This window comes from Electrona antarctica, assembly GCF_951216825.1.
Source record: "Electrona antarctica genome assembly, chromosome: 2".
Lineage (NCBI taxonomy): Eukaryota > Metazoa > Chordata > Actinopteri > Myctophiformes > Myctophidae > Electrona > Electrona antarctica.
In genome coordinates, this window is record NC_136807.1 from 22,740,479 (window position 1) to 22,767,799 (window position 27,321).

General features: G+C 42.9%; 2 protein-coding genes across 2 annotated transcripts in view; one reads left to right on the top strand and one right to left on the bottom strand.

Annotated features, from left to right (window-relative positions):
- LOC306934868 (ubiquitin-conjugating enzyme E2 variant 1) overlaps positions 1–27,321 on the bottom strand; it is a 521,434-nt gene that overhangs the window by 453,435 nt on the left and 40,678 nt on the right. The gene's annotated exons all lie outside the window — the stretch shown is intronic.
- On the top strand, positions 106–24,525 carry LOC306932590 (uncharacterized protein; the record flags this gene model as incomplete). Its single annotated transcript, XM_079514443.1, has 16 exons — positions 106–897; positions 3,025–3,249; positions 8,746–8,904; positions 11,759–11,830; positions 13,185–13,665; positions 14,148–14,561; positions 14,836–15,107; positions 16,493–16,548; positions 17,442–17,513; positions 18,176–18,395; positions 19,134–19,273; positions 19,427–19,535; positions 19,901–20,285; positions 21,670–22,010; positions 22,404–22,496; positions 24,193–24,525. 16 exons carry the CDS (start codon positions 106–108, stop codon positions 24,361–24,363), a joined length of 4,002 nt encoding a protein of 1,333 aa, XP_079370569.1. The 3' UTR covers positions 24,364–24,525.

Genomic DNA, 27,321 nt, shown 5'->3' on the forward strand with positions numbered 1-27,321 from the left:
TAGTAGGCCTACTTCAACCCAGGACGGATCTCTGACTGACTGACTCACAGGAGCTTGTCTTTTTCTAACCCGAAGAAGGAGGAAAACAAAACAACCAACAGGGAGATGATGAACAACAGAGGCAAGAGCGCACAGAGCGCACAGCGGTGCCAGACGCAACCCAAAGCGCAGCAGCAGGGCGCCAGTAGCAGCCAAAAGAAGAAACGGAGTTCATCATCATCATCAACGCCATCTAAAACTATCCACTGTGGTCCTTCATCTAAGATCAGTGTGACTGCAGATGCCCAGGTCGTTAAATCAGGGGGGATAAAGGTCGCATTAGATGCCACCACCGCCGCCACCACCACGACAGAAATGGAATGCCCAAAGAACCATTGCGCGCAGCAGAGGAAACTGTCCGACGACAGTGTTAATACTTCGGACTCGGACTTGAGCAGAGACTCGGGCTGTGCGGACTTGAGCAGAGACTCGGGCAGCTGCTCAAGTCCGAGTCCGAAGTCAGTCTCGTCGGACAGCGGGTCAGACGTGTCCGACTGTCCTCCCACGGACACGAAGCTCCTCCAAGATTCCCTGCTGTTGCGTGATAATGACACGGAGACCACGGACTCCAGCTGGACAGACGGCAGAGCTTATAGCCCAGACAGATCGCCACTAGGAGGGGGGAAAGGTGGTGATGATGACACTGGGCCGACAGGGACAACACGACAGCACTGTCGAGACGGTGGGTTCCTTGGCTTCGGGGGAGGAGGGTTTCTCGGAGTTTTGGGGACATCCTCGGGGACATATTTAGACTCCGCTGCTAACGCAGCCGGAGGTCTCGTGATGATGATGGACGAGACAACGGAAGACCTCGTCCGAGAGGTCGAAGACTTGAGATCAGAAAACGAATATCTAAAAGTAAGGCTACATTGGTTTGTTGAGTTTTCATTTATTAATTGCATTTGCAACTATTGTGTTTTGATAGGTTATGTTTTGTTTGTTGAGGTGGTTTTTGTATTGTTGTTGTTGGGATTATTTCACTTTAAATTGATTTTGCAGCCATAAAGCTTGCTAACTGTTGTGTGCCAGCCAGGCGTGAGGGTTAGGAGAGAGCACGTGACAGGCTTTAGACTAGAGGAGTTCAAGACGATTTACTCTTAATTGCTCGTGTCAGTTCTTAATTGCTAACATGCGGCTCACATGGACACATCACAAGTCAACAGGCAGCATACTGAGAGTCTGACTGGGATGTGGGATATTAGTGATTCACCAACGTCTTTAATTTCAAGGACCCCATTTGATGCAATATTTTTGATCTCTGCACATGGGGAAAACCCCTGTGTACAAATGGAATGGGTCCATTTGTACACTCACAGTGGGTGGGTGACTTGTTACATTTGTACACTCATTGTTACAGACTGCAAGTTCATTAGGTTTCATTTGTAATTGTAAACTCTCAGAGTTACAGACCCGTGAGGGTCCAATGATTCCATTTGTACACTCTCTGAGTCACAGACCCTAGGGTCCATTAAGGGTCAATACATTTTGTTCCATTTGTACACTCTCAGAGTTACAGACCTAAGGATCTTGGTTATATTTTGTATATATACACTCTCAGAGTTACAGACCTAAGGATCTTGGTTATATTTTGTATATATACACTCTCAGAGTTACAGACCTAAGGATCTTGGTTATATTTTGTATATATACACTCTCAGAGTTACAGACCTAAGGATCTTGGTTATATTTTGTATATACTCTCAGAGTTACAGACCAACCATGTACTTGCATTTGGACCCCTGGTGGTCCCCGGGCCTCATGTTGAGAACCAGCGTTTTAGTGTAGATTGGATATTGTATTCATTCATTCATTCATTCATTCATTCATTCATTCATTCATTCATCCACCATGCAAATTCATATCTAAGGTTCCAAAAACTCTTATAGTAACAGCTTCCATGTTAAAGGAGTAGTTCACCCAAAAAATAACATATTTATTTGTCTATCATTTACACACCCATGAAGCCTTGAATTAATGTTGTTTTTTTTTGTTTTTGTCGCATTCCTAAGCCAATTTGATGACTGATGGAGTCTGCGGCAAGAGACTTTCAGATGAACTCTGAGCCTCAGCGTTGTTTGGTGGTGTTTTCTGATGTTTTTCAGGAGGAGACAGAGCATGTTATGTGTTTTCTCATGTTGTCGTCTACTCCATGAGATGTTTTCTCATGTTGTTGGAAAAAAATGCACTTTTTTGCCAGAAAGGGATTTGTTTTTCCACCAGAAGAAAAATACTTTTAGTTACTCCAAAGAGAAAACTTCATATACTAGATTTTTCCTTCCGGTGAAAAAAAATCCCTTTCTGGCCAAAAAGTACATTGTATAGGTGTGGTGGGGGGCTCAGAGGGTGCGTTCACTAAGGAAAGTAGGCTTTGTAATGACACAACTCGTCTTTGTATTGGTGAGTAGCGAAAATGTTCTTTTTATTTTCGCTAGGGCGAGGGCAGGAAGCAGAGATTGGTATAGCCTTAATGCAACGGCAGCAAGGGTATTAATGGATATGGACCAGCCTACTTTGCCATACTACAGTGAGAACAGTAGCAAAAATAACAGACCTACAAGCGCAAAACACGTTGTATTTTGAGCTTGTAGATCTGTTTTGAATTTGAATGCTGAAAAGTAGCCATTTTGGACATATGAGGTATGCACCCGATGCTATGAATGAAATGACTTTAAATTAGACCACCCTGAGCACATTTACTTTAAAATGTGTCTTGTTTTTCCATTTTCCACTTTCTCTCACGTACCTCCTAGTACCTCTGCGTTAGTCTGGCTTTGGCCAGACACATAATGTGGATTCGCTCAAACCTCCCCGGGGAGGAAGCGTGAACGAATCCACAATATCAGTCTGGTCAAAGCCAGGCTATCTCTGGGTACGCCTAGGGGTACATGTACTGGTCATATGAGATGGAGATGTTTTGTCATGTTGTGGTGCGTTGTCTATGAAGGAGATGTGTTCTCATGTGGTGGTGCGTTGTCTCTCTCCCAGGACGAGGTAGAGGAGCTGCGGTGCGAGGTGGTGGAGATGAGGGACATGTTCCACCAGGAGGAGGTGGAGCAGCTGCAGGCTCTCCAGCTGCAGGTGGAGCGGGCCAACAAGACGTGTCGCATCCTGCAGTACCGCCTGCGCAAGGCGGAGCGACGCAGCATCAGAGTGGCACAGACGGGACACGTCGACGGGGAACTGGTCAGGAGCCTGGAGCATGATATAAAGGTCAGCTGTTGTTGTGCACACACTCTTCTCGAGTGGTGGAAAAAGTACTCACACTTTTTTTTACGAAAGTAAAAGTATCAATGCTGCAGTGTAGAAATACTATTTATATATTTTCTGAAGTCTCTGTCTAAGGAGTCTTCTTTAATTATTTATGCCGCGAACAAGTCTTTTGCAGTTTTGCTGCCAATTGTTCTTTATAGTTTTTGAGACCACCGCGTCTGCAGTCAACCTGGAACAAAGAACAAAGAAAGCGCAACTTTCCTCTGTACTTTAGCTGTGGAAAGTCTGGACATGAATGAAAGAATAGTTTATTTTGGTGATTTACAATAACTTAAATCTACTTCAATTTAGTTTACATAAACAGAGGTGACAACAAAAAGTTGTAGGCTGAAGCCGAGGCTTATTATGCCTACCCTAACTTAGTTACACACCAAACAAAACAGAGAAAAAAGAAAACAAAATGTAAAAACTAAACAATACAGAAAAAAATATGCAATCGTACATACCCATATCATTTATATATACATATTTTGAATCTCATTTTCATATTGCATTTATTATTGATAAAACAATAAATGCATGTTTATTTTTAGTATTTAAGCTAATAATTTGTATTATTATTTATCACCACTTTTATTATCATATTGATAATAATATGCTAATATCCAAAGTCACTCAAAAGACACTTTCTTCGCCTAAATTATGTACGATAAAATGTCTACTGTGCTGTCGTGACCCACACACACATGCTTTACAACTCCATGCAGTAGTGTGCTTGCGTGCCGTGCCCACTCCACTGCCGTGCCCACCCCACTGCCCGTTCTGGGTAGCATGAGGTCAGGGTGCTCTATAAAAGATAATTGTGCCAGGGGCCTCCTTGAGTCTTAATGGGGTCCCTGCTGGCTGCCTCTGTGGTGTACAGTAAAACCGGCGGGGGTCCAACCAACGTCACACCAACTCAGAACTGACTCATCGACGATAAACTGTAATTACACTTTTGGCTCTATAAATTGACCTTGCGGTGCGAGTCACTCTTATTTTCCCGTCATCATAAAATAAGAGGAACTCCATTGCACTGGATTGCACCATGCTACAGTCAAGTGTTGCCATGTCTGCTTATTATAAACGACTTTGGGATTGTTTTCCCTTGCGGTTTCTTGGGCTTGTTTCTGAAGTGTAGTTGCTTATGTGGGCTTGCTTCAGTTTAACCACTTTAACCATATATGCATTGGCAGCTTGAAAATAGCAGATCTACCAACTCACAACGCATCGCAACATGTTTGTTGTATTGTGTAAAAATATTTTTTGAAACATTCTACAACACAAATCTGTTATTTGGGTGTCTGTGTGTCTGTAGTATGTACAGACACACTGTACATATTAATTTGGGAGTCCTTGACATGAAAATGTTTGAGAACCACTGGTTTAAACAATACGATAAACGTATTTTATTTTCATAGACCTGGTTGCTTGTTTGTTTGCAAAGCTCTGGCCACACTGGTTTACAGTATGAGTTCAGTCACTTCCTTTGTGCCAACAGCCAACACACACACTCACTTCCACCACAAAAATGTTTCATAAAGTGCAAATGTCCTTTTAATGCTTCCTTGGTTTCTGTTTTCAGGGAACTATAAGCGTAATTATAGTTTGAGTTGTTCGCTATAACGCAGAAAAAAACACAGCAGTCGACAGCCACCAACATGGTGCTTTAGTCTGTGTTTGGTACTTCTAGTGGTGGAAAGTAACTAAAGTAAAAATGTTCAATACTTTTTTCTTTTCTTTTTCTTTTCCTTTTTTTCTTTATACATTTTCAGGTTTAAAGACAAGAAAGACATACTGTACATACAAACATTCAAAATGTTCAATACTTTTACTTCTGCTCCACTACATCTCAGAGGCAAATAATGCACATTTACTCCACTATAATTATTTGAAAACTTTAGTTACTTTGTAGATTTTGACTATTACAAAACGTAGGCTACACACGAACCACTTCAGTGCTATTTTCAAAAGATTTTAGTACATTTTGAAAACAAAAGTCCTCATTGCGCAAATGAGCACTTTTACTTTTGGTACGTTAAATATTTTTTTATACCAATACTTTAGTACTTTTACTCAAGTCAATTCTGAATACGGAACTTTCACTTAGTAACATAATAGATTATATAGGGCCCTATCTTGCACCACTATCCCTAAACTTATTTGCCATTTTTTACTATTTTGAAAATCATTTTAAACTAGCCGACCTACATCTACACGTTGTGAGCTTGTAGATCAGCTATTTGAACTATTTTAAAAGGTTTTTTTTAGATAGTAAAAAATGGCAAATAAGTTTAAGGATAAGGGTTAAGGGGTGGCGCAAGATATAGCCCAAGTTTACATTGTGGTGTTGATACTTTTAATATCCCTTTAAAATCGGGAATGCTTGGCTATTAAATATAGCATATATACAAGCTCACAGTGCTGCACAAAGCTTGTACATCTGATATTTTTTAACAAACTTTTAATTTAGATTTTTTTTAACACAAATCTTAGAAGGTATTTGTAGAATCAAGTACTTCATCCACCACTGGGTAGATCTAGGCGTCATATCATATGGGTGCATGGGTTCTTTACACAGCTGCGTGGTGTCAGGATTCCCTACAGCAGTTTATTTGGGAATTGGATCCTGTGTGCCAAAGCGTTTATCTCCCCCACTCCCTTCCATAGTGCTCATATCATCTGTGCTTAAACCCCACTGCCTTCCATTCATGTCTTTGTTGTCGGACAGGAACCTCTTATCTCCATATTCTAACTTTTCGTGTTTTTTTGTATTTAAAAATGAACGCCCTGCTTGATCACACTACAGCGTCACACAGAAGCATCAAATACAGCAGATCTACAAGCGACGCGCTTCGAGCCTTGTCCACCTGCTACTTTTGCTGATTTTGAATTTGAATCCTGAAAAGTATAACAGTTTTGGACATATGAGGTTTCCACCCAACAGCGCGATATATGCTCTCTGCGGGCACATTCCTACTGAAAGCAATTCCTTGCATACGGAACCTGTTTAATGACTGGGCCTGGAGGAATCTGAATGGGATGGAGATGTTTAACCACATGATCCTTGGCATTCCTCTTCTGGAGCTGGCATTTGGCAAAAAAAAAAAAAAAGAAGAAGTGACCTACAAGCTCACAAAGCAATGTGAGCTAATTAAATAGATAAACAGACTTGGTGTAGAGGGGAGAAAAGTAGAGGAGCTAAACATAGGTTTTAACTTTTAAGTGGTTAAGATATTAGATAGCGTCTCTGTCGGGTGTAACTAAAATCTGTTAGTTTTCAGAAATAAAATTCAAAAATGGCAAAAGTAGCAGATCTGCAAGTTTTGAGCCTTCGACCTAGCTACTTTTGCTATCTTTGTGTGACTATGATCAAGTAGGGTGTTCATTTACAGAAAAAGTTAAAATATGGAGATAAGAGGTTTCTGCCCAACGATATAATATAATGTCACATCCAGGGCAGGAATACATGGAGACCAAGCTCGTGGCCCCTTGGTTTGGTCCTATATATCCTTCAAATCAATACAGAATAATGTGCCACTCATTTAGGACTGAGGCCGATTCTAAAAACGCCTTCTAAAGCCTGACCTAAGTTTCCTGAAGAAACAAATCTATTATTTATTAAAAAATGTTATGTTGCTATATATTGTACATAGCAACATCTACCCCAAAAGGGGTTCCCTTCCAGAAGGGTTAAAACACCAAAAGGTGTTCCCATCCTGAATGGCTTATAAGGCTTATAAGGCCTTATAGGGCACAGTGGCACGGTGCCCACTGGCCAACAAAAGACACCAGTATATCAGCATTATGAATCCTTAAAACCTCCTTAGTCCACAACCCCGTCTTCAAAGGAGTCAAGTGACTCTCATTAGTCCAGGGCTGAGAGCGTATGAACTTTTGACCTAGGAGTTTTGTACAATAACCTACGTTATAGTTATTGTGGACGTAAAATCACTTTTATGTGACGGCCTTGCTGCCCTGGCATTTGGTCTTAATGCCTTCAAAGTTTGCCCCTAAATTGATGAAATTCCAGGACTCATATCTTATATCATACCTGTCTATCATACCAGGTTTATCAGAACTTCCATTCTACCCGTATTTCAACTTTATTTCAAGCTTATCTATAATTTTAATAATGACAGTATTACTACTTTTCTTTAATTATTATTATCTTCTTAGTTATGTTGCATTGTTATGTCTCTACAGAACATTTCCACCAACATATCTCTGCTTGTACTCTGTATGCATGACAAATACATTCTAATTGATTCTAATGACCAATGGATGATGTCAATATGACATATTTTTTCTCGTTCTATTTGGGCTGCTTTCTACGAGTGGCATCACACTAAAAATAGCCCTGGCGCGCTTGCTGCTTCTGGGATGCATGTGAAAGGCATGTGGTGGAATCACAGGCATGTGGAGAGTGGCAGCGATCAGCTGCGGCTGCCTCATGGTGGTGCCGCTACCACGCCCAGTGGAATCCCAACGTTTTCATGGATCTCAAGCTGTCCATCTGGGTGGGCCTGCATGGGTGCACCCGCACCCATAGATCTGCTCTGCTCTGGCCCCGGACCGCTGGCCTAGCAGGCCACTTATACTGCATTATAGGCTCGAATCCCGTTCCTGACCACCTTTGCTGCATGTCACTCCCCGTCTCTCTCTCTCTCTCTCTCTCTCTCTCTCTCTCTCTCTCTCTCTCTCTCACGCTGTTTCCTGTCTGTCTCCACAAACAAATTATCAATAACGGCATAAAAGCACCCCCAAAGAATTGTCTTTGGATATACATATCCTCCACTGTCCCACTAGCCACTACATCAGATTTGGAAATGGAGTAATGGACTTGGCAAGATTTCATCCATACCAGACCAGAGCTTTATTACTGAATCCGTCTTTAGGATTAATCATTGTTTGGAAAAGCTAGATTTTATACACTGTTTCCTCATGAAATGGTAAGACTTATTACTGGCGGGGCGGCGGTGGATCAAGGGTAGAGTGGCCGGATGGCAATCACAAGGTTGCCAGTTCGAACCCGGGCTCCCCCAGAGTTAGTGTCGAAGTGTCCTTGAGCAACACACTGAACCCCTAATTGCTTCCGGTTGTTGCCTTGCATGCTGTTGCATCTGTTTATGAATATTTGTGTGAATGGCTATTGTGTGTTGCGTTCATGTGATCAATATAGAGTACCCTACATTATTATAAATTAATACCAGGACACAATGGAGGTGCATCTGTGCCCAGTGACATTAAAGTATAAGCAATAATATGTCAAAACTTTAATGACATATAATAAATAATAAAAGATGAATCCCACACCTAACATATAGGAATTGTCGGAAATACTGGTACGATCAAAATATGAGCGTAAATTTCTTGAATTTATTCCGGCCCATTAAGAGATCGGACTGGGTAGAAATGTGTGAAATGCTAATGACCTGCCATTGACTTTTCTCCCAGGTTGCAAAGTGTGTGTCTGTGCGTGTGCACAACGAGCTGGAGTCTGTGCAGATGAAAAAATCCAAGCTGGAGGAAGAGAATGAAGCTCTGAGGGAGAAGATGGAGGAGCTGGCCGTGTCCAAGATGGTTCTACAGGCAGAGATGGACAAAACCAGAGAGGTAGGCCTATAGCATTTAGTGTACTGTAACCATTATGTCTTGACAGAGGCAGCAGAGGTTCCCCCAGCGTTAGTGTTGAAGTGTCCTTGAGCAAGAGAACCCCTGAATCCCTAATTTCTCTGCCATCGGTGTATGAATGTGTGTGTGAATGGGTGAATGTAATGCACAATCTATGTACAGCGCCTTGGATAAAGGCCCTAGATAAATGCACCATTGACATTGGCCATTGACCTTTTTTACCCCCTTTTTCTCCCAATTTAGTCCTTATGTCAGTTCATTCCTCCCTCTACTTGTCACTGCTGTTATATCCTGAGAGTATGTGATGAACATGACCAAAGCGATTGCCCCTCAGTTTGGCCTTGTGCCCCTCAAAAAATGGCATGCCCTGAAGTCCCCCCCCCCCGTCCCCCCCCCATGCTGCCATGCAGCTGCTCCACCGCATGCACCCAGCTGTCCCCACCATGTCCCTGTCACTCTGATGTCACCTGACACATGATGACCCTGCTCTACTGCCTGGCCTGCCACCATATACGAGCCACCATGGGCCTGCAGCTGACCACTGCACTAGTGTGTGTGTGTGTGTGTGTGTGTGTGTGTGTGGGGACGGGGGGGGCGGGGGGACGGGTCAGAACTCTGAAGGCACAGCTGGCATTCTCCACAAGACAGAGAGAATGAAATGAGAGAGAGAGATACATACTGTAGACTAGAGTGTGTGTGTGTGTGTGTGTGTGTGTGTGTGTGTGTGTGTGTGTGTGTGTGTGTGTGTGTGTGTGTGTGTGTGTGTGTGTGTGTGTGTGTGTGTGTGTGTGTGTGTGTGTGTGTGTGTGTGTGTGTGTGTGTGTGTGTGTGTGTGTGTGTGTGTGTTTGCGTGCGTGCGTGGTTACAAAAATAGATTCCCCCCTTTTGTTGTTGTCAACCAGGCTAAATGTGGATCAGCATGTATTGTGGTGTTCAAAATGACATACTGACCTACATCCATCACTGAATTAATGAGTGAATTAACCTAGGCTACAACCATCACTGAATTAATGAGTGAATTAAGCTAGGCTACATCCATCACTGAATCATGAGTGAATTAAGCTAGGCTACATCCATCACTGAATCATGAGTGAATTAAGCTAGGCTACATCCATCACTGAATCATGAGTGAATTAAGCTAGGCTACATCCATCACTGAATCATGAGTGAATTAAGCTAGGCTATAACCATCACTGAGTGAATGACTAAATTAATAATTAATTGATTATCAAATGCCGCCGTTTGCATCTAATTACACTCACAATTCTTCACCTCTTCATACACCCTAGCACTTCACTCAACGCTTCTTAATGCTAGTTTACTATGCAGATATATCTTGGTTACTTGGTATTTTGTTTTTTTCTTGGGATTAATTCCAGAAATATTAATAATATAATTTAGTATAATTTCATGTTGTTTAGACAGATGTTAGGTTCGTAGTTTGGTATACTAGTGTTTTTGGATCTACAGCATTGTTCTCTCTACACTTTACTTATGTGAATATTTACCCTGTATTGAGTTCATGTTTACTCTGCTAATTCAGACGCTTTTGATAAAGCGTCTGCTAAATACCAAAATTGTTAATTAGGAGCTCTGATGTTGAATATAGTCTGCAGCTGAGTTCAGGATTCAGTGCTTTGCTGTCTGACTGACTGTGGCTGCTTGAAACAGCTGATATTGATACTTGAGCACACAAAACAGGACAACGAAACCCAACTGTTTAAAGACTTTCACTGTGTCTGCATTGTGTGTGTGTGTGTGTGTGTGTGTGTGTGTGTGTGTGTGTGTGCGTGTGCGCGCACGCGCGCGTGCTTGCGTGCGTGCGTGCGTGCGTGCGTGCGTGCGTGCGTGCGTGCGTGCGTGCGTGCGTGCATGCATGCATGCGTATGATGGTACGTATGATGGTACAGTGTTGCTCATAGCGCAAGCAAAGTGGAATCAGCGAGTGGGTTTGCTGTGGTTTTAGTGAACAGCTGCACATACAGTAATGAAAGTCTTTCGGTGTTTATGTTAGCATGATTGCTCACTTCCAGACCTTGAATAGAGAGCATTCCTCTGATGTCTATTTAAAACAGTGTGACCTCCCGCCATGTGTCTACGTCCACTAGACAATGGCCACATGCACACACACACACACACACACACACACACACACACACACACACACACACACACACACACACACACATTCCTCTCATGCTCAGACTTATAACATAAGCTATTTATTATAGTATAGTATTGTAGAGGAGTTGAGATATTTCTGGCTAATCTCCTTTCAGATCCTACATCAAAGAAGACTTAATTGATTTATTTAATTAATCACACAAAGGTGTTCCAAATTATGCAAATAGATTTGTGCTGCACTGCAAGCTTGTAGATCTGCTATTTTTGAAAAATCTTGTGTAAATCTTTGAATACTCATATATATATTTTAAGTAAACATTTTTTACTCAGATCTTTGCTTCTGGGGGGTCCCTGGAACAAGACCTTTTGGCGCTGGCGGCCAAATACATTTAATTTTGGGCGGTGAAAAAGTTTGAGCACCAAATGATTTTCAGAAATCTGTTAGGACTTAATTAGTGACATACCTGTATGGTCATTCAGGGCTAACTCTGTAAGTGTTTCTGCTCATATTATTGTCTACTCATTTTGTATGTCTGTGGCAGAAATGGAATTTTGACAAAAAACCCTGCTCACAACGCATTGCAGAGCGACACGTTGTTGTGACCTTGTAGATCGGCTATTTTGCTGGATGCTATGGTTCAAGTGGTTCATGTTGATGAAGAGCTATTTATTACGTTGATAGATAACCATGTGCATTGTTTGAAACCCACAGAGTTCTCTGAAGAGGAGAGGAGTCAGGTCACCAAACAGTAAGGCTGAGAGGAGGCTGTCTCAACACATGGAGGTAAAGTGAAAAAAGAAAAGGTCATTTTGTTTCTTTTGTCTTGACGTTGGTTGCCTCTTTTTTACTGACGAAAACGAAATAAAAGCTAAGCTACGAAGACTAAAACTATGAAACTAAATATATTGACAATTTCGTCAACAAATAAAAACTAGACTAAAATGTTATAAACTAAAAAAACATTGCATGGGTGCACCTGGAACGTATCCTCAGTGATGTATCCCAAGGTCCTCGGGGTTTCGGGTCTCACAACATCATACCCCTCACTCGGGTGACCCAGCCGGGGTGATCAAGTCCCGACTTACGTCCCAGTAGCTACCCTCGATCAGTCCCATTAGGGAAAAACCAGAGACACACAATCCGCTGCTCCAGAACTACTCTGCCGGTATTGGGCGGGCCATTCCAGCGTGGAGGGACTAGGCACTGTGGGTTGACTCCTGGCCGGGCACCTCCTAGGCTCCTACGCCTCACCAGGTCCACTCCTGCTCTCTCCAGGTGCAGACAGGACCTGTGCGTTGCACCAGATTCAGGAGTGGTAGATTCTGCAGGCTCCACCGGCAGGGAAACGGTGGTGCCCTCCGTGGTTACGGAGGGACTAGTGGAGAAGAGATCCAGTAGAACTAAGAGACAAGTACATTTTATGTTTGGTTGCGCTCGGGTGTTGCACTCTGAAAATAGCAGATCTACAACCTCACAAGGCGTTGCGAACATGCGACACATTGTGAGCCTGTAGTCGATCTGCTTTTTGTCAGCATGCAACTGAGTGTCAAATGAGGCATTACGACGCCATCAAGGCCCGCCAAAATGGCGGTCAGATTGGTGTGCCACATGCATTTTCAGAGCACGTTTATTTTAATGATCAATCAGACGACATCACACCGATAAAAAACAGTATGCGGGCGCAGGCCGGCACCACATGAAACCCATCGCTCTTTGTGAGCTCGTATGTTAACTATTCTCAGCGCAATACCGTTGCGGGTGAAGTACAGTATAGTATATGTCTTGCTAGGAACGTCTCACCAGCCAACACACAAAAGGAGGTTGAATGGGCTGAAACCAGTGCTCTCCCCAAAACACATTTGGGGATCTCTTGGGAATTGATTACATGAAAGTGATGAAACAGTCATCTGTGCCTCCAGTCTCAATGTAATTAGTAACAAATAATAGGCCTACTTGAATTTCCTATTTATCATCAGTATCACAATGAAAACTCATTTTTCAACGTTTTACAGAATTATGTTATAACATCATTACAATCTTAGTGTTTTGGCAATTATTTGGGGGGCCCAACGTTGCAGTATCCTGTTGAGAACCGCTGCGATAGTCTAAATGTGCATCGTTTGTCGTTTCTCAAAAGGACGACAGCGCCGACCTAAAGTGCCAGCTCCACTTCGCCAAGGAGGAGCTGGCCCTGATGTGCAAGAAGCTGACCCGGCTGGTGTCGGAGAGCGAGGGCATGCGCGAGGAGCTGGCACGCTACCGATCCGCCTACGGCGATGTAGCTCACGCCCATGCGCCTGGCGGCGGCGAAGGCAGGGCCGCCAGCTCCGCCCTGGCCAGGGAGGCCGAGGTCAAAGTTCACCTGCGTCTGGTGGAAGAGGAGGCCACGCTGCTGAGCCGGCGCATCGTGGAGCTGGAGGTGGAGAACCGCGGCCTGAGGGCCGAGGTGAGCGACGAGCGCGAGAGAGTAGGAGGAGGAGGAGGAGGCGAGGATGAGGAGGTGGAGGGAGCGGCGGTGGACGACCTGTCCCCCTTCGCCCAGCGGAGGGAGACAGAGGACAGGGGACATGGTGTAAAGACGCTGCAGCGCGAGGAGGAGGAGCAGAGAGTGGAGGAAGGTAAGGATGGGACAATAATCGTTGTTGTCGTTTATAGTGATAAAAAAAACACTCAGATCAGATCGCGGAGATATATAGATTTATCGTGAAATTGTCCTACACTATCGTCATACACTAGGATGAAATAGCTTTTGTTGAGCTGCAAATTGGCTACCAAGTCAAACCCTCTATACTTACTGAACATACATACTGGGAAAAAAGACCTGTAAAGAGTGTATTTGGTACGCTCTTATTTCACTCTACACACAAATCACACAAATCGATTCGCCAAAAATAGCAGATCCACAAGCTCACAACACGTTGTGTTGCAACGTTTTTGGATGATGTTCCCCCCAGAACAGGGATGCTGGGGTTTCAGGTGGTTAACAAAAGTGCCGTTTTAAGTTTTAAGCAAATATTGATTATCGCAATAATATTGTTAATCGCAATTATCTTTGCCACAATAATCGTGCCATGTCATTTTCATATGGTCCCATCCCTAGAGGAAGGTTCTTTACAACGCCAGAGTGAAGAAGAGACGCTCGCCATGTGCCAGATCACCCGGGAGGGGCCGGTGGGCGGGGAGAGAGACCCCGCAGACAGCCGGGACAGTGACGTTGCTGACAAACAGGAGAGCAGGGGTCTCCGCGGAATGACGGCGAACGACTACGAGACCCTCCTGGCTCTCAGAGGTCATTCCTGTATCGTCAGCTCGGCCATCCATGTCCTCCTGACCAGCACTTCCTCCAGGAACAACCACCACCTCTGCTCTTCCGATGCTCTCTCGTCCGCTAAAGAGGTCGGCGGCAAAGCCGAGAGCGCTGGGTTTCTGCACGGGCCTTTGAAGGACACGCTGGAGCTTCTGCAAGCCATGCTGTTGGATTTCAGTGGCAGGGTGGAGAAACTGCTAACAGCAGGTGAGTTTTAGTTAGTTAGTTTTAGTCTTTGTCAAGAATCTTCAAAGATAGCAAAGGTAGCATATGTGTGGTATTTGTATAGTCCACACACTGGAATAAAGCTCTCAGTTCTAATTGTTTATTGTAGATGCAACATGTTGAGTATTAAAGTATTTTGGAAATTAATCATTTAATCCCTGAAGAAGATATATATGATCGAATCGAGTGAATAGCCATTAGTATAAAATAATCGTTAATGTGGTTTAAACTTTCCCGGTTTTAATGGGTTTAACAGGCGGGATGTCCCTTCAAAAGGACGGACATGCTCTGGACATTTTGTCCCCTGCTTGCGGAGGCCATGGTGTGCGGGGCGAGGCGGACACCGGTAAAGCTGTGAGCGCCGAGGACCTGCGCACGGCAGAGGTGAAGGAAAGGGTGCAGCAGCAGTCTGAATGGAGCCTCGTCCACAGCCACAGAGCAGAGCCCAGGATGGGCCTCACCTTCCAGATCCTCTGGGTCCTCCATCAGTGGTGTGAGATGAAGGCATCCGGGGTGGAAGGCAAGGAGGTAAGTACAGGAACGGCTTCAGTATCATGGGCAGCGGTGGATTAAAAGCACCGGTTCTTAAACACTTGGTCCCTTTATTATTTGTTATTATTATTTCAAAACATTTTCATAAAACATTCCCCCATAAAAAGCAAAAATCTTCATGAATTACAAACAAATTCAAATATTTTCCCCCCCAGTAATTTCATGAAGAAATCAAAGAAAAATCGAAATAAATTCCATAAATTAGAAAACAAATGTTTAAGAAGTAGTGAAAATAGCCCATCTACAAGCTCACAACGTGGCGCAAAGTGAGCTTGTTTTTTAGCTTGTAGATCTACTATTTTCACTGGTTTCTCTTTTGGATCTTGAGCTAAAAAGTTTGGGAACCACTGGTAAAGAGGAGCGCACATGTTGCCGGAAGGGTCCCACTTCGATTCCCCCACCGGGAGGAAAAGTCTGTGTGTGGAAGTGAATGGCCACCTCTTAACCCTTCCCCCAACACCATTGAAGTGCCCTTGAGCAAGGCACTGAACACCCAACTGCTCCAATGGAACTGCTCAGTGGCCAACTACTCTAGTTGTACTGGTCAGCTCCCAGTACAACAGAATAATACTCTGGTTGTACTGGTCAGCTCCCAGTTCAACAGTATAATACTCTGGTTGTACTAGTCAGCTCCCAGTGACCAACAGTATAATACTCTGGTTGTACTGGTCAGCTCCCAGTACAACAGTATCAGACTGTGGTTGTAATGTGTGTGTCTATGTGCCCAAGATTGTAAGTCCTTTTATAAGTCCTTATTTTATTATTTATCCATATTTTAGCTTCAGGATTAGTTTCGGTTTCTGTTTTGGAAAGATTAAAGTTTTTTTTCTTTTTTTTAATATGTTGTTTTGAGAGCGGAGTGAATGTTCTATGGCCACATGAAGAGCACACAGTAAAATATAATGAACATCCTCCGTTATTTGGTGCTGAGCCAAACTGTAAAAACTGGTAATCTAGTAGAAAAAGCAGGGGCTCGCAACTCACTGTTGAAAAATCCAAAAATATTGATTTAGGGACACAGCAGCAAAAAATAATACAACATTTTGACACAACAATAAAACACTTGATTATTTATTTGAATCCAGAACATAGATAAAACCATGTGTGTACTCCGGAGCCTGTTAGAAGAACTAGGAGCTGACATGATCAACGATGCTAAGCTTCCTCAGAGCACAATGACAGAGGTATGGAACAATTATTACTATATTATTTGTTCAGTCTAGGGAAGTGGTTTTCAACCCTTTTCACATCCATTATTTATTCTGCATTTCGCCATAATCATTTCCAAGTTCCAAGTATGAAGTCATTATTATGTTGTCTTTTCACCAAATAAATAATGTTGTGTTTTTTTTCCTGGACAGTGTGCTGTTGTCAACACAATAATCTTTGACGAGGGGAAACACTCTGAAGCCGACAGGTCAGTTTTACATCACGCCTCTACTCCTCATTTTGCACACACAAATCTCCTACCAGCTGTTGCCAGTCTGTATCCTGTCTGAGTTCTCTATCCCCATTGGATAAAATTGGTATTCTGACCTGAAAATGTATTTTCTGTTTAATAAAGATCTAGAGAGACATGGAGACTCCTGTTACTGAGCACTCTATAGCAATGATTAGTATCAGAAGATGGAGCTATTTAACACTTATTTTAACCCTGTTACTGAGCACTCTATAGCAATGATTAGTATCAGAAGATGGAGCTATTTAACACTTATTTTAACCACATGGAGACTCCTGTTACTGAGCACTCTATAGCAATGATTAGTATCAGAAGATGGAGCTATTTAACTTATTTTAACCAAAGACAATCATGCACCCTACCTTTAATATTAATTTGGCCACAAACCCTCCATCTGAAAATAGTTTGTGCCAAGGAGCAGCGTCATACAAGATTTGTCAAACACTTTGCGTTGCGACACATTGTGAGCTTCTAGAGCTGCTATTTTAAAACAGTCAATGTACTATAGGGCCCAAGTGGTGAAACTGGTTGCTTATTTTGGGCTTGTTTTCATAGAACTGTAAGGGCCGATTCATACTCCTATTTTAGAGCCGAATAAAAGTCGGTTCGGCTCTGTAGAGCCTACAATGTGACGTCATTTTAGGTTCGGGGGGGGCGGGTACCGTCCTAAAGTCGGCTCTTCGGTGCTACTGAAAATTTCTGACGAGCCGAAATCATTTCGGCACTACAGCGCCGAAACAGCGGTAAAATAAGAGTATGAATCGGCCCTAACACTGCGCGACAGGCGTCATTTCAGTGTTTTTCATATCCACAGGTGTTGCACATACTGTATCTCTTATTTATGTTCACAGGTGTTTCAACTCCAAAGGGAAAAGACGCAGGCGGCTATACGCTCCATATGGGTCCAACCTGTGGGAGAAAAAGTACTACTTTTTCTTTTACATAATCCATTAAGACCTGAGGCTGAATTTATAAATGTCTTCTAAATCCTAAACAGTTTTCTGAAAAACTTATGTTGCTATATTTTAGTCATCTGTAATATTTTAGTTAGTCTAGTCGACTAAATTCTTTTGAGCCAAACGGTTGTAATCGGTTGTAATGCCTGATTTTACACTTGGTTGCATGCAGAAAATAGCAGATCTGCTATTTTCAGCCTGATTTTACACTTGGTTGCATGCAGAAAATAGCCTGATTTTACACTTGGTTGCATGCAGAAAATAGCAGATCTGCTATTTTCAGAGTGCAACACCTGAGCGCAACCAAATATAAAATAATAAATATAATAATAAAACTTTATTTATATAGCACCTTTTCAAATTTTCATTACAAAGTGCTTTACAACAACAAAATGACTTATCTCTTAGTTCTATTGGATCTTTTCTGCATTAGTCCCTCTAACATTTTAGCCTATAGTTTTTATCCATTGATGAAATTGTCAATATATTTACTTTTAGTCATACCTCAGTTATTATTTACTTTTCATGTAGTTTTCGTCAGTGAAAACAAGGTAGTCTACGAATATTTGTCATCATAGTTCCAGTCTACGAAATCAACACCGCCATAATACCGCTGTGTGTCCCAACAGGAAGAACTGGGTGTATGTGAGCCAGGAGGCTGCCCAGGCAGACAGGGAGGTACGGGTGAGGACGTGGGACCACCCCATCATGGCGCTCAACTTCCCGGAGCTGGACTTTGAGCAGATTCAGGAGGACAGGAGCCACACAGCTCCGGAGACCACCGCCGTCCGGGTCTACTACAGCCCCCCGTCCGCACGCCGCGTCCACACCGCTCATTTACACAACAAGGTTATTATTATTATTATTACTGTTACAGTTTTTGCATTTACTTTTATTTTTCATTTTGACTCTTTGGTTTAAAATGTTCACGTTTAGTTTTGATTAGTTAATAATGCGGGTTTTGCTATAGTTTAGTTTGGTTTTAGTTTAGTTTAGTTTGCAGGCTTATGCAAAAGGCTAAAAATGTCACATTTTATAGCATGTTATGTAGACAGATTCTTGTTTTACTTATGATCCTAGATGAGTATTTCTATGCATTTGTGTTCTTGCTTACTGCAAATCGCTCTGGATTAAGAGCTTCTGCTAAATCCCTTGTAGTTTCGTATTTTTCATGATAATTGTTATGGATAATCAGGGGTGGGATTAAAAAAGCTCAGAAAAATTAACAAAATATAGCCGACAAAGTCGCCTCATATCGCCTTGTAGAGCTCCACTTTGTAAGATTATTCTTACTATTTTCAGAGTGCAACACCCGCACACGAACAAGCACAAAACGACTTGTTTAGTTCAAGTCTAGTTTTTATTTGTTGACGAAATTGTCAATTATATTTATGTTTTTTTTTTCGCCTTTATTTTATATTTTTATGGAAAATTGTCAATTATATTTAGTCACAGTTTTAGTCATCATAGCATATTTATTTTTATTTAGTTTTTATGTTGTTTTCATCAATGAAAAAAGGTAGTCGACGATAGAATTGTAGTCGACAAAAATAAACGCTGCAACCAATTGTCCTTGTGATTGTTCAGCTGAGGAACATCAGCCCCGCCCCCTCTGTGACCAGCGCCTCGGCCTCATGGTGCACGCCCCCCAGCTCCCTGTCAGCCCTCTGTCTGGGCCTGTCCTCCAACCTGAGCGACGACATGAAGGAGATCACAGCCGGCTTCAGGTATTAGTCCATTAAAGCAGTGCTTGGTTTTCAACCTTTTTCATATAAAGTTCCATGCTGTATTGATGTGGTACCATAGGAGAGATAACAGGCAGATAATGATAATGATCATAGACCCAGCCTTAATATACAGTGTTGCCATTGTTGTGCCAGTCCTGGCCTGAGGCAGCCAGTTCATTCTGCTTCACTGGAGAGGAGGAGAGCCAGAGGTCTGGATGTGTCCTGCTCAGCCACCCAGACTCACATGATGCAGCCGCAGATGGTGAGTGCTAACCGCTTCGAATGTTATCAACCGATAAGCGCTAATCAAGACCATGCAATGGAGGCAATATGAGCATTTCCACATACTGCCTACCGTGTGTAGGCGACTACGACACGGAAGTGAAATTACTGCTGCCGAAGTGAAAACATTGTAAAAATGTGCAATCAAGGCCCACCAAAATGCATTTAGTCGACTAAATCAAATAAAACTAAATAAATCAAATAAAACTAGACTAAAGTTAAAACATTTCAGATGACTAAAATGTGACTAAAACTTAACAGAATTCTATTCAAAAGACTATGAACTACTGTAAACCAACATTTGCTGTCAAAATCAACACGGCTGACTGCCATCCATCCCTGTAGGTGAGTGTTGGTCTACAGACAGACGTCTCACAGAGGAGGAGCAGCCCTGCTCGAGGACCACTGCTCTCTGCTCGCTCCACTTCCTCTCTGGAGAGGCTGGCCAAACCCTCCTCCACCTCCTCCTCCACCTCCTCTCTGGAGAGGCAGGCCGCCGGGAGGACAGAGAGACCCAAACCCTCCTCCTCCTCCACCTCCACCTCCACCTCCTCCCCCAAACTCTACAGGAGACACTCGGCTTCCTCCTCCTCCACATACTTCAGCACCTCCTTGCTAGCCAGCTCGCCAGTGCCGGTGTCCACAGCCGTGGCAGCGTCCAGAGAGCGAGGCTCGTGGAGCAACGGCGTGACGCCATCATGGACCTCCTCCACCGCCAACAACAGATCAGGTAGCAGTGGTGATTCCATCGACTAAAAATATGACTGGAAATGTTTGCCGACTACCTTTTTTCACCAACGAAAACTATGAATAAAAACTAAATAGCTTAAGCTATGATGACTAAAACTAAGAAAAATATGCTAGAGTAAAAACTAGAGTAAAATGTTGGGAGGGACTAGTGGAGAAGAGATCCAGTAGAACTAAAAGACAAGTCATTTTATGCTTGTTTGCATTCTGAAAATAGTATATCGGCTATTTTCAGCATGCAACCAAGTGTAAAATGGACGGCAGTGACTCAGGTAGAGTGGGCGGTACAGCCGGACAGCCGGATGGCAACCGCGATGTTCCCAGTTCAATCCCGGGCTCCCCCAGAGTTAGTGTCGAAAAGTGTTACTTTTTGAGTGGTGCAACCACTCCTATACGGAGCTTTGTCTCTGGCTGGATGTGTCCCTGTGTCCCTGGCTGGGTCTGAGCACGAAAATAGCATTGGTTGGTTTTCACAACCAAGTGTCACTGTTGCGCAGCCTAACACACACACACACACACACACACACACACACACACACACACACACACACACACACACACACACACACACACACACACACATATTAACTGTATTATATATGATGATTTTGGGTGTGACAGTACAGTAGTGACAGTACAGTACAGTAGAGGGACCCCCACACGGTAACTGTCATTTCTCAACCGTTTCGGACGGGGGGCGGCTCGCCACCATGGCCGTGTTCCTGTGGGTCTGGAAGTTCCACATGGAGTTGCACCACTCAGTTCACACGGGTGTGATTTTTAATTATTGGTACCGGTCATTTGTAGTAAATTTAAAGAAACACTTCACCCAAAAAATGAAGCCTTGAATTCATGGAGTCAATAATTGAGCCAATAATCCAATATTTGACTAATTGAAGTGTGAGACCAATCTTAACAAGAGCAAAACCATATTTAAAACATTATCTTTGACCGTGGATCATCAATAATCTCGTCAGTGATTGGTTTCCTAACGCAGCGGATACTGCAAATATTGAATTATTGGCTTTAGGAATGCGACAAAAACAAATAAATCTCCATTAATTCAATGCTTTATTCGTATGGGGTAATATATAGTTTATTAATAATAGGTTTATTGTAATTTATATACTTTTTTGTAGTATTCCTTTAAGTTATTGTTATGGTAATATTGGTAATATTGTCGCTGTCGGTGAAAATCCTTTATGTCCAAAACCACCTTTTTATAAAATGAATAGTAAAAATAGTCTATCTACAAGCTCACAACACCCTGTAAGCTTGTAGATCGGAAATAAAAATCTGAGTTAGCTGTGGTCAGCAACAATATGCTAATTTGCTAAATGCCTAAAATTGTGGTTTTGGTGACACAGGCCTAGGTGGTGGAGGAGGACACAACAACGGTGGCACGCCAAAGAGCGACGGCGGGAACTCGACGGGGGGCAGCCGGACTGATGCCACGAAGCCCCCCAGTAAAGCGGCGGCCGCCACCGGTGGCCGCTACGGCCTGGTGACGGAGTTCCTGCGCAGGGTCAGCGGCAGAGCAGCGGACAAACCCCCCGGTGGGCCGACCGCCGCGGGGTTGAAGAGCAGCGGCCTCAAACACCTGGAGCGAGCACCGAGCCGGGCGCCCCCCGGTGGCCAGGCGGCCACGTTGCACCACAACGACAGCGTCACCCGCATTGTCAACCAGAGGTTCATGAAGCAGAAGGAGGTATGGGCCACCATTGCACATTGAAGTTCACCATTAATAACACAAATAATTGTGATTAACGATTTAATTGTGTTTTTTGGGGTTGGGAATTTCTTTCTTGCTTTTAAGGCTTTGTAATAAAAAAAAGTGCACAGGGCAAAAAACTGAAATATACCAAAGATAATTACTAGCATTTTTATAAATGTTATACTTTAAAAAGGTTAAAACAAAATGTCGAAATAGCTGATCTACAAGCTTACACATCTTGTAGATCTGCTATTTCTGCCTTTTTATTAAATGAATGAACATTTTTCAACATGGAAACGATTATGACGATTATGACAATGATTGCGATTATCTCAAATAGTTGCAATTATACGATTACATTATGTAATGATTGTGTGCCAACCCTAGAGGGAGGACAGAGCCAACGGGCAGCACCAGAGCAACACCGCCACCAGAGGAACCGTCACCAGGAACCACAGCTCCGCTAGCGTCGCAGCAGAGGTACGTGGACTGCATGCAGCCACACATGTTCCATAGAGACACACGGGGACTACAAATTTCACGCCCCCAAATGAGACAGCGCCCCCACTTCTGGTCCGTTGGCACGGATACTGCAGGCCAGCCCATAGAAGTCCATTGAAATTCAACTGTAGTTAGCCTACTTTTAAAATAATATGAACTGAAGACTATATTGATTTGAATAAAAATATGTTTCCAAATGTATGAAGTGTCTTTGTCAACATATATTGTTGTTTTCTCAATAGAGGATGTATTTCACATTTAATTTACCACTTGAATGAGTTACCCATAATGTTAACGGACCAAAGGGGAGACGGCAGACAGAGAACCTGTCGCTTTTAAGGGACGTCACTGCCTTTACAAGGCTACGAGCGCCGACTTTGAAGAGTGGAATTCTCAATATACATCCCGATCCCGACTGACTTTGTTATTCATGTCTATATTTTGAACATGTCACGGGCTTACTATATATGTTCTACCTACCACGGAGCTCCGACGGTGTGTTTTACCGCTGTCAACTTGTTGTATAATTAACTTTGCTGAATAGTTGCATGGGAAAATAACCCAGCTAAATGGAGGAGTGACATCCTGACATTTTCAACTACCTAGTGAATTCTCCAGATGAGTATTAATAATAGTCTTGCAAGAAGCTGTTTAGATCATTTTCAACAAATACATAGCATATAAAACGAAATACAACAAATATATCTGGGTATTGAAAACCTCAAGGGATGCAACCGTGACGTATATACCGTGCGACCACTTTGACTTGAGATTTACAATGCTAGCACTTTTCACAAACTGATGGAGTATATTACAGTACATTGTAGGATGTATGTTGAGATGGCAGGTATGTGACATTGAAAAGGACAAATCAAACATATGGGACACTTTATTAGAACACAAAAAAGATCGCTATAGCCTCAGTAATGAACCAGTGAAATTAGGGTATTTCATGATACCTCTCATAGGGATTGCATTGGCAGCTGCAGTACACAGTTGAAACGGACCAGAAGTGGGGCCGCTGTCTCATTTGGGGGCGTGTTACTGTCCAGTGTCCACTTAGCGGATTTTAATGGTATCAACCCATAATCACCAGTATGTTCTTATCATAGCACTGTGTATGCCTTGATCCCGCCTCTAGCTGCCGCTGATTGGCCAGGCCGTTTGGTGGCCGGAGCATCAAGTCTGCCTGAGAGTTCCCAGATGGGAGCAGGAGGGGGGAACCTAGTGTACTCTCTGCTGCCCCATCTGGCGGAGTCAGGTTAATGGAGCCAGTATGGACATTTCCTACATATTGACGTTGTTGTCAGCCATTGTGCGACGTCACGTTTGGCACGTTGTTCGACTACTAACCCTATATTACTAACCCTAACCCTAAATCAGACCACAAACCTAACCGGCCTAAACTTAACCAGCCACATAAGTAAACATAAAGCGAAGTTGTTGTATTGTTTCACAATGTTTTCGCGTACTCGCGGTAGTATGTAGGAAATGTCCATACTGGCTCCATTGCATGGTCTTGATAAGAACATACTGGTGATTATGGGTTGATAACATTTGAAGCGAGTGGTCCACCACTGCCAATGACAATTTATCAGTGAAACAAAGAGAACCTTTGTGTTATGAGTGTTTAAGTGTTTAAATTGGACGGTGTGACACATATGTATCTGTGCAGGGTGGAAGCGATGAGAGCAGCTCCAGCAGAACGTTGAGCTTCTGCTTCGCTCGTCCGTCTCGAGGCACTCAGAGACAACAAGCCTCGCCGCAGTGCAAACCCCCCCAGCGTCACAGAGTTGCAACCTCACTCACTGGGACCAACGACTCCTGCAGTGATGTGGAAAACTGATCCCAACCCACAGCTGATGGGGATTTACAAGGGATTCCGAAAAAATACTGGAATGGAATTTAGAATTGAGTTCTTGAGGTGATATACTTGAATGAACCCCAGCATTTATTTTATGGCCCGGCACATTAGCCAAAACTTTCCACAGTCCTCATCTGAGACACAGCCTGGCCCCTTTTCCACCAAAAGAACTTTGGTTCTAGAACTGCTTCCGTTCTAGGAACCTTTTGGAACCATTTTTGGGTTCCAGTTCCGAACCAACTTTTATTGGTTCTGCACCAATTCATTTTCTGTGGAAACACTCTGAAGTCTGAACTGGTTCAATATTAGGCGGGAAAAAAGAACCACAGTGGAAAAGAGGCCTCGAGTGAGTAGACAAAAATGGTACCATATTATAATGAGCAATAGTGAAGACCAATTATATGAAGACAGGTTGGAAATGGGTGAAGTGCTCCTTTACGATTAGAGAGATTAAGTGGCTACTGGCTAATCAGTGTTGTGCATGTAACCTTTACTCAGGAGGAGTAATACTGTAAGTTACTAATTACTTATTCTTTTAAAAGGTTATAGTAGTTACCGTTCAAGTTATATCCCTATATGACTTTTGACCCACAGACCTGCCCTCATGTATGTACCAAGAAGGCACTTTGCTTAAAAAGAACAGATCTACAAGCTGACAGTGTGTCACATTGCAACGTGTTGATAGCTTGTAGATCTGCACTTGTCTTTATGTGAGTATAAATAATAGGCTTAATATAAGTAAATACAAAACATATTTTGATATTTTGCATCACCATGCTCCATTGTCAATTGGAACGATTGACAACCAATGTTTATGCTTATTGTCAATACAAATTAAATGTATATAATTTTTGTGATATTTTGTAGTGAACGACTTCTCATTGAATAAACATGTATTATTGTAAATTAAATGTTTAGTTTTGTACTTGCAGACAGGCAAGTAAGTAAGTACATTTTATTTGTATAGCAGTTCTCACAGAGAGAACTCACAAAGTGCAGAAATATGAACAAAGCAAGAAGAAATTAAATAATTAAAAACAACAATGACACAAACTGTACAATGGAAAACGAAACGGCAGACACGGTACACAGAGAAAATCAAAGACATTCCACTAATGCATGTTTACACAGCATTGTGTTTTTATGTCAGAGAGGCTGCAGCTCTCCAGACCTGAGGAAGGGCATTCCAGAGTCTGGGAGCTACAGACAGAAAGGCTCTGTCACCTTAATTAGCCTGGTACCAGTGTTGATACAAATAAATAAAAACTAGATTAAAAACTACAAATAAAAACTAGATTAAAATGTTAAGGAGGCACTAGTGGAAAAGAAAGATCCAGTAGAACGAAAAGACATTTTATGTTTGGTTGTGCTCTGAAAATTGCAGATCTACAACGCCGCTACGTGACGCATTGCAAGCTTGTAGATCGGCAAACATGTTTAAAATCAGGCATTTCGACACCATCAAGCTCTACCAAAATCCATTTTAGTCAGCAAAATCAACTGTAGATTGTAGTCGACTAAAACTAGACTAAAACTCCAACTTTTCAGATGACTAAAATATGACTAAAGCCGAATAGAATTTAATTCAAAAGACAGACTAAAACTAAATCATGTGTAGATATTCAGGTGCTTGACCATGCAGAGCTCTATAAGTGAGCACCAGGACCTTGAACTGGACCCTGGAGATAACAGGAAGTCATGAGTGCAAAGAGGCCAGAACTGGAGTAGCCTAATGTGACACCTTCTACTAGAGTTAACGGTCTTGCAGCAGCGTTTTGAATTAATTGGATGCTTTTTTTAGGCCTTTCTCACAGCATTTCCCCGCCCCCTTTTTACGCCCCCCTTTTAGAGATAGTGGTGTTATTTTTTTTGCGGTCCATAGGCTTCCATGTTAAAAGAGGTATTTTCACAAGCCACAAACTACCGTTTTGTAAAGGTAAGGTTTATTATACTTATTTGAGTTGTTATACCATTGTGATTGAAATAATCAACCCTTCTACTAGAAACTGTCAGTTAATCAATCAATCAATCAATCAGGTGGGAAAAGCATAGGAGCGTCCCCGGCGGGAATCGAACCCGCTGGTGGCGTGTTCTCTCCTCTGCGTCATCAGTGCCCATACCCTAGGTGGGGTTGTTGTTGTACATGTTCTCCCTGTGTCCCCTTCTAGGGTAGGTATAGTAGGTACCCTCGCAAAAAACATGCAGTAAACCTGGTCTCTATACTGCCTCCCCCTGGTCAGCCGGGGCGCCGCCGCTTGATGGAGGGGAAAGGAACTGGTTGGAATAACGTGTTCCTTCCATGCGCAACGTCATACCAGGACCTCCTGTCGGGTGATGAGAAGCCACCTGCTCACTCCTCATACATTGAAGGAAGCATATGAGCTCAGTTCGGGGATCTCCCCAGGTTGGCAGAGGGGCCAGGGCGAGTAGTGCCCAGGATTGCAATTGACACTGGGTGAAAATGGGTTACAAAATCGTGAGATACAAATTTGGAGAATAACATAACAGCATTGTGACTGTGAGCTTGTAGATCTGGTATATTAACAAAGAGATTTGGTGGTCAGAAAAAGCGGTCCATGTACAGAGGCAACTCAGGTCAAATGTACTAAGACAAGAGGGCCAAGAAGGAAAGTGCTAAGTAGTTAATGGGATGAGCTTTGTGAGATTTGCATGACCCCCCCCCCCCCCCCACACACACACACACACACACACACACACACACACACACACACCATTACAGGTCTGTAACTATGAGTGTACAAATGGAACCAAATAGACCCATACACTCTCAGAGATATGGGGGTACTTGGAAACATGATGATGAAAACAGTATGATGTTATGTTCTAAAACTTTGCCAAAGACAAGGCCATTAATTAAGCCTTGCCACAAGTTGCCAGGGACACATTTGTCTGTGTGCGGACATATTGATGATCCCTACA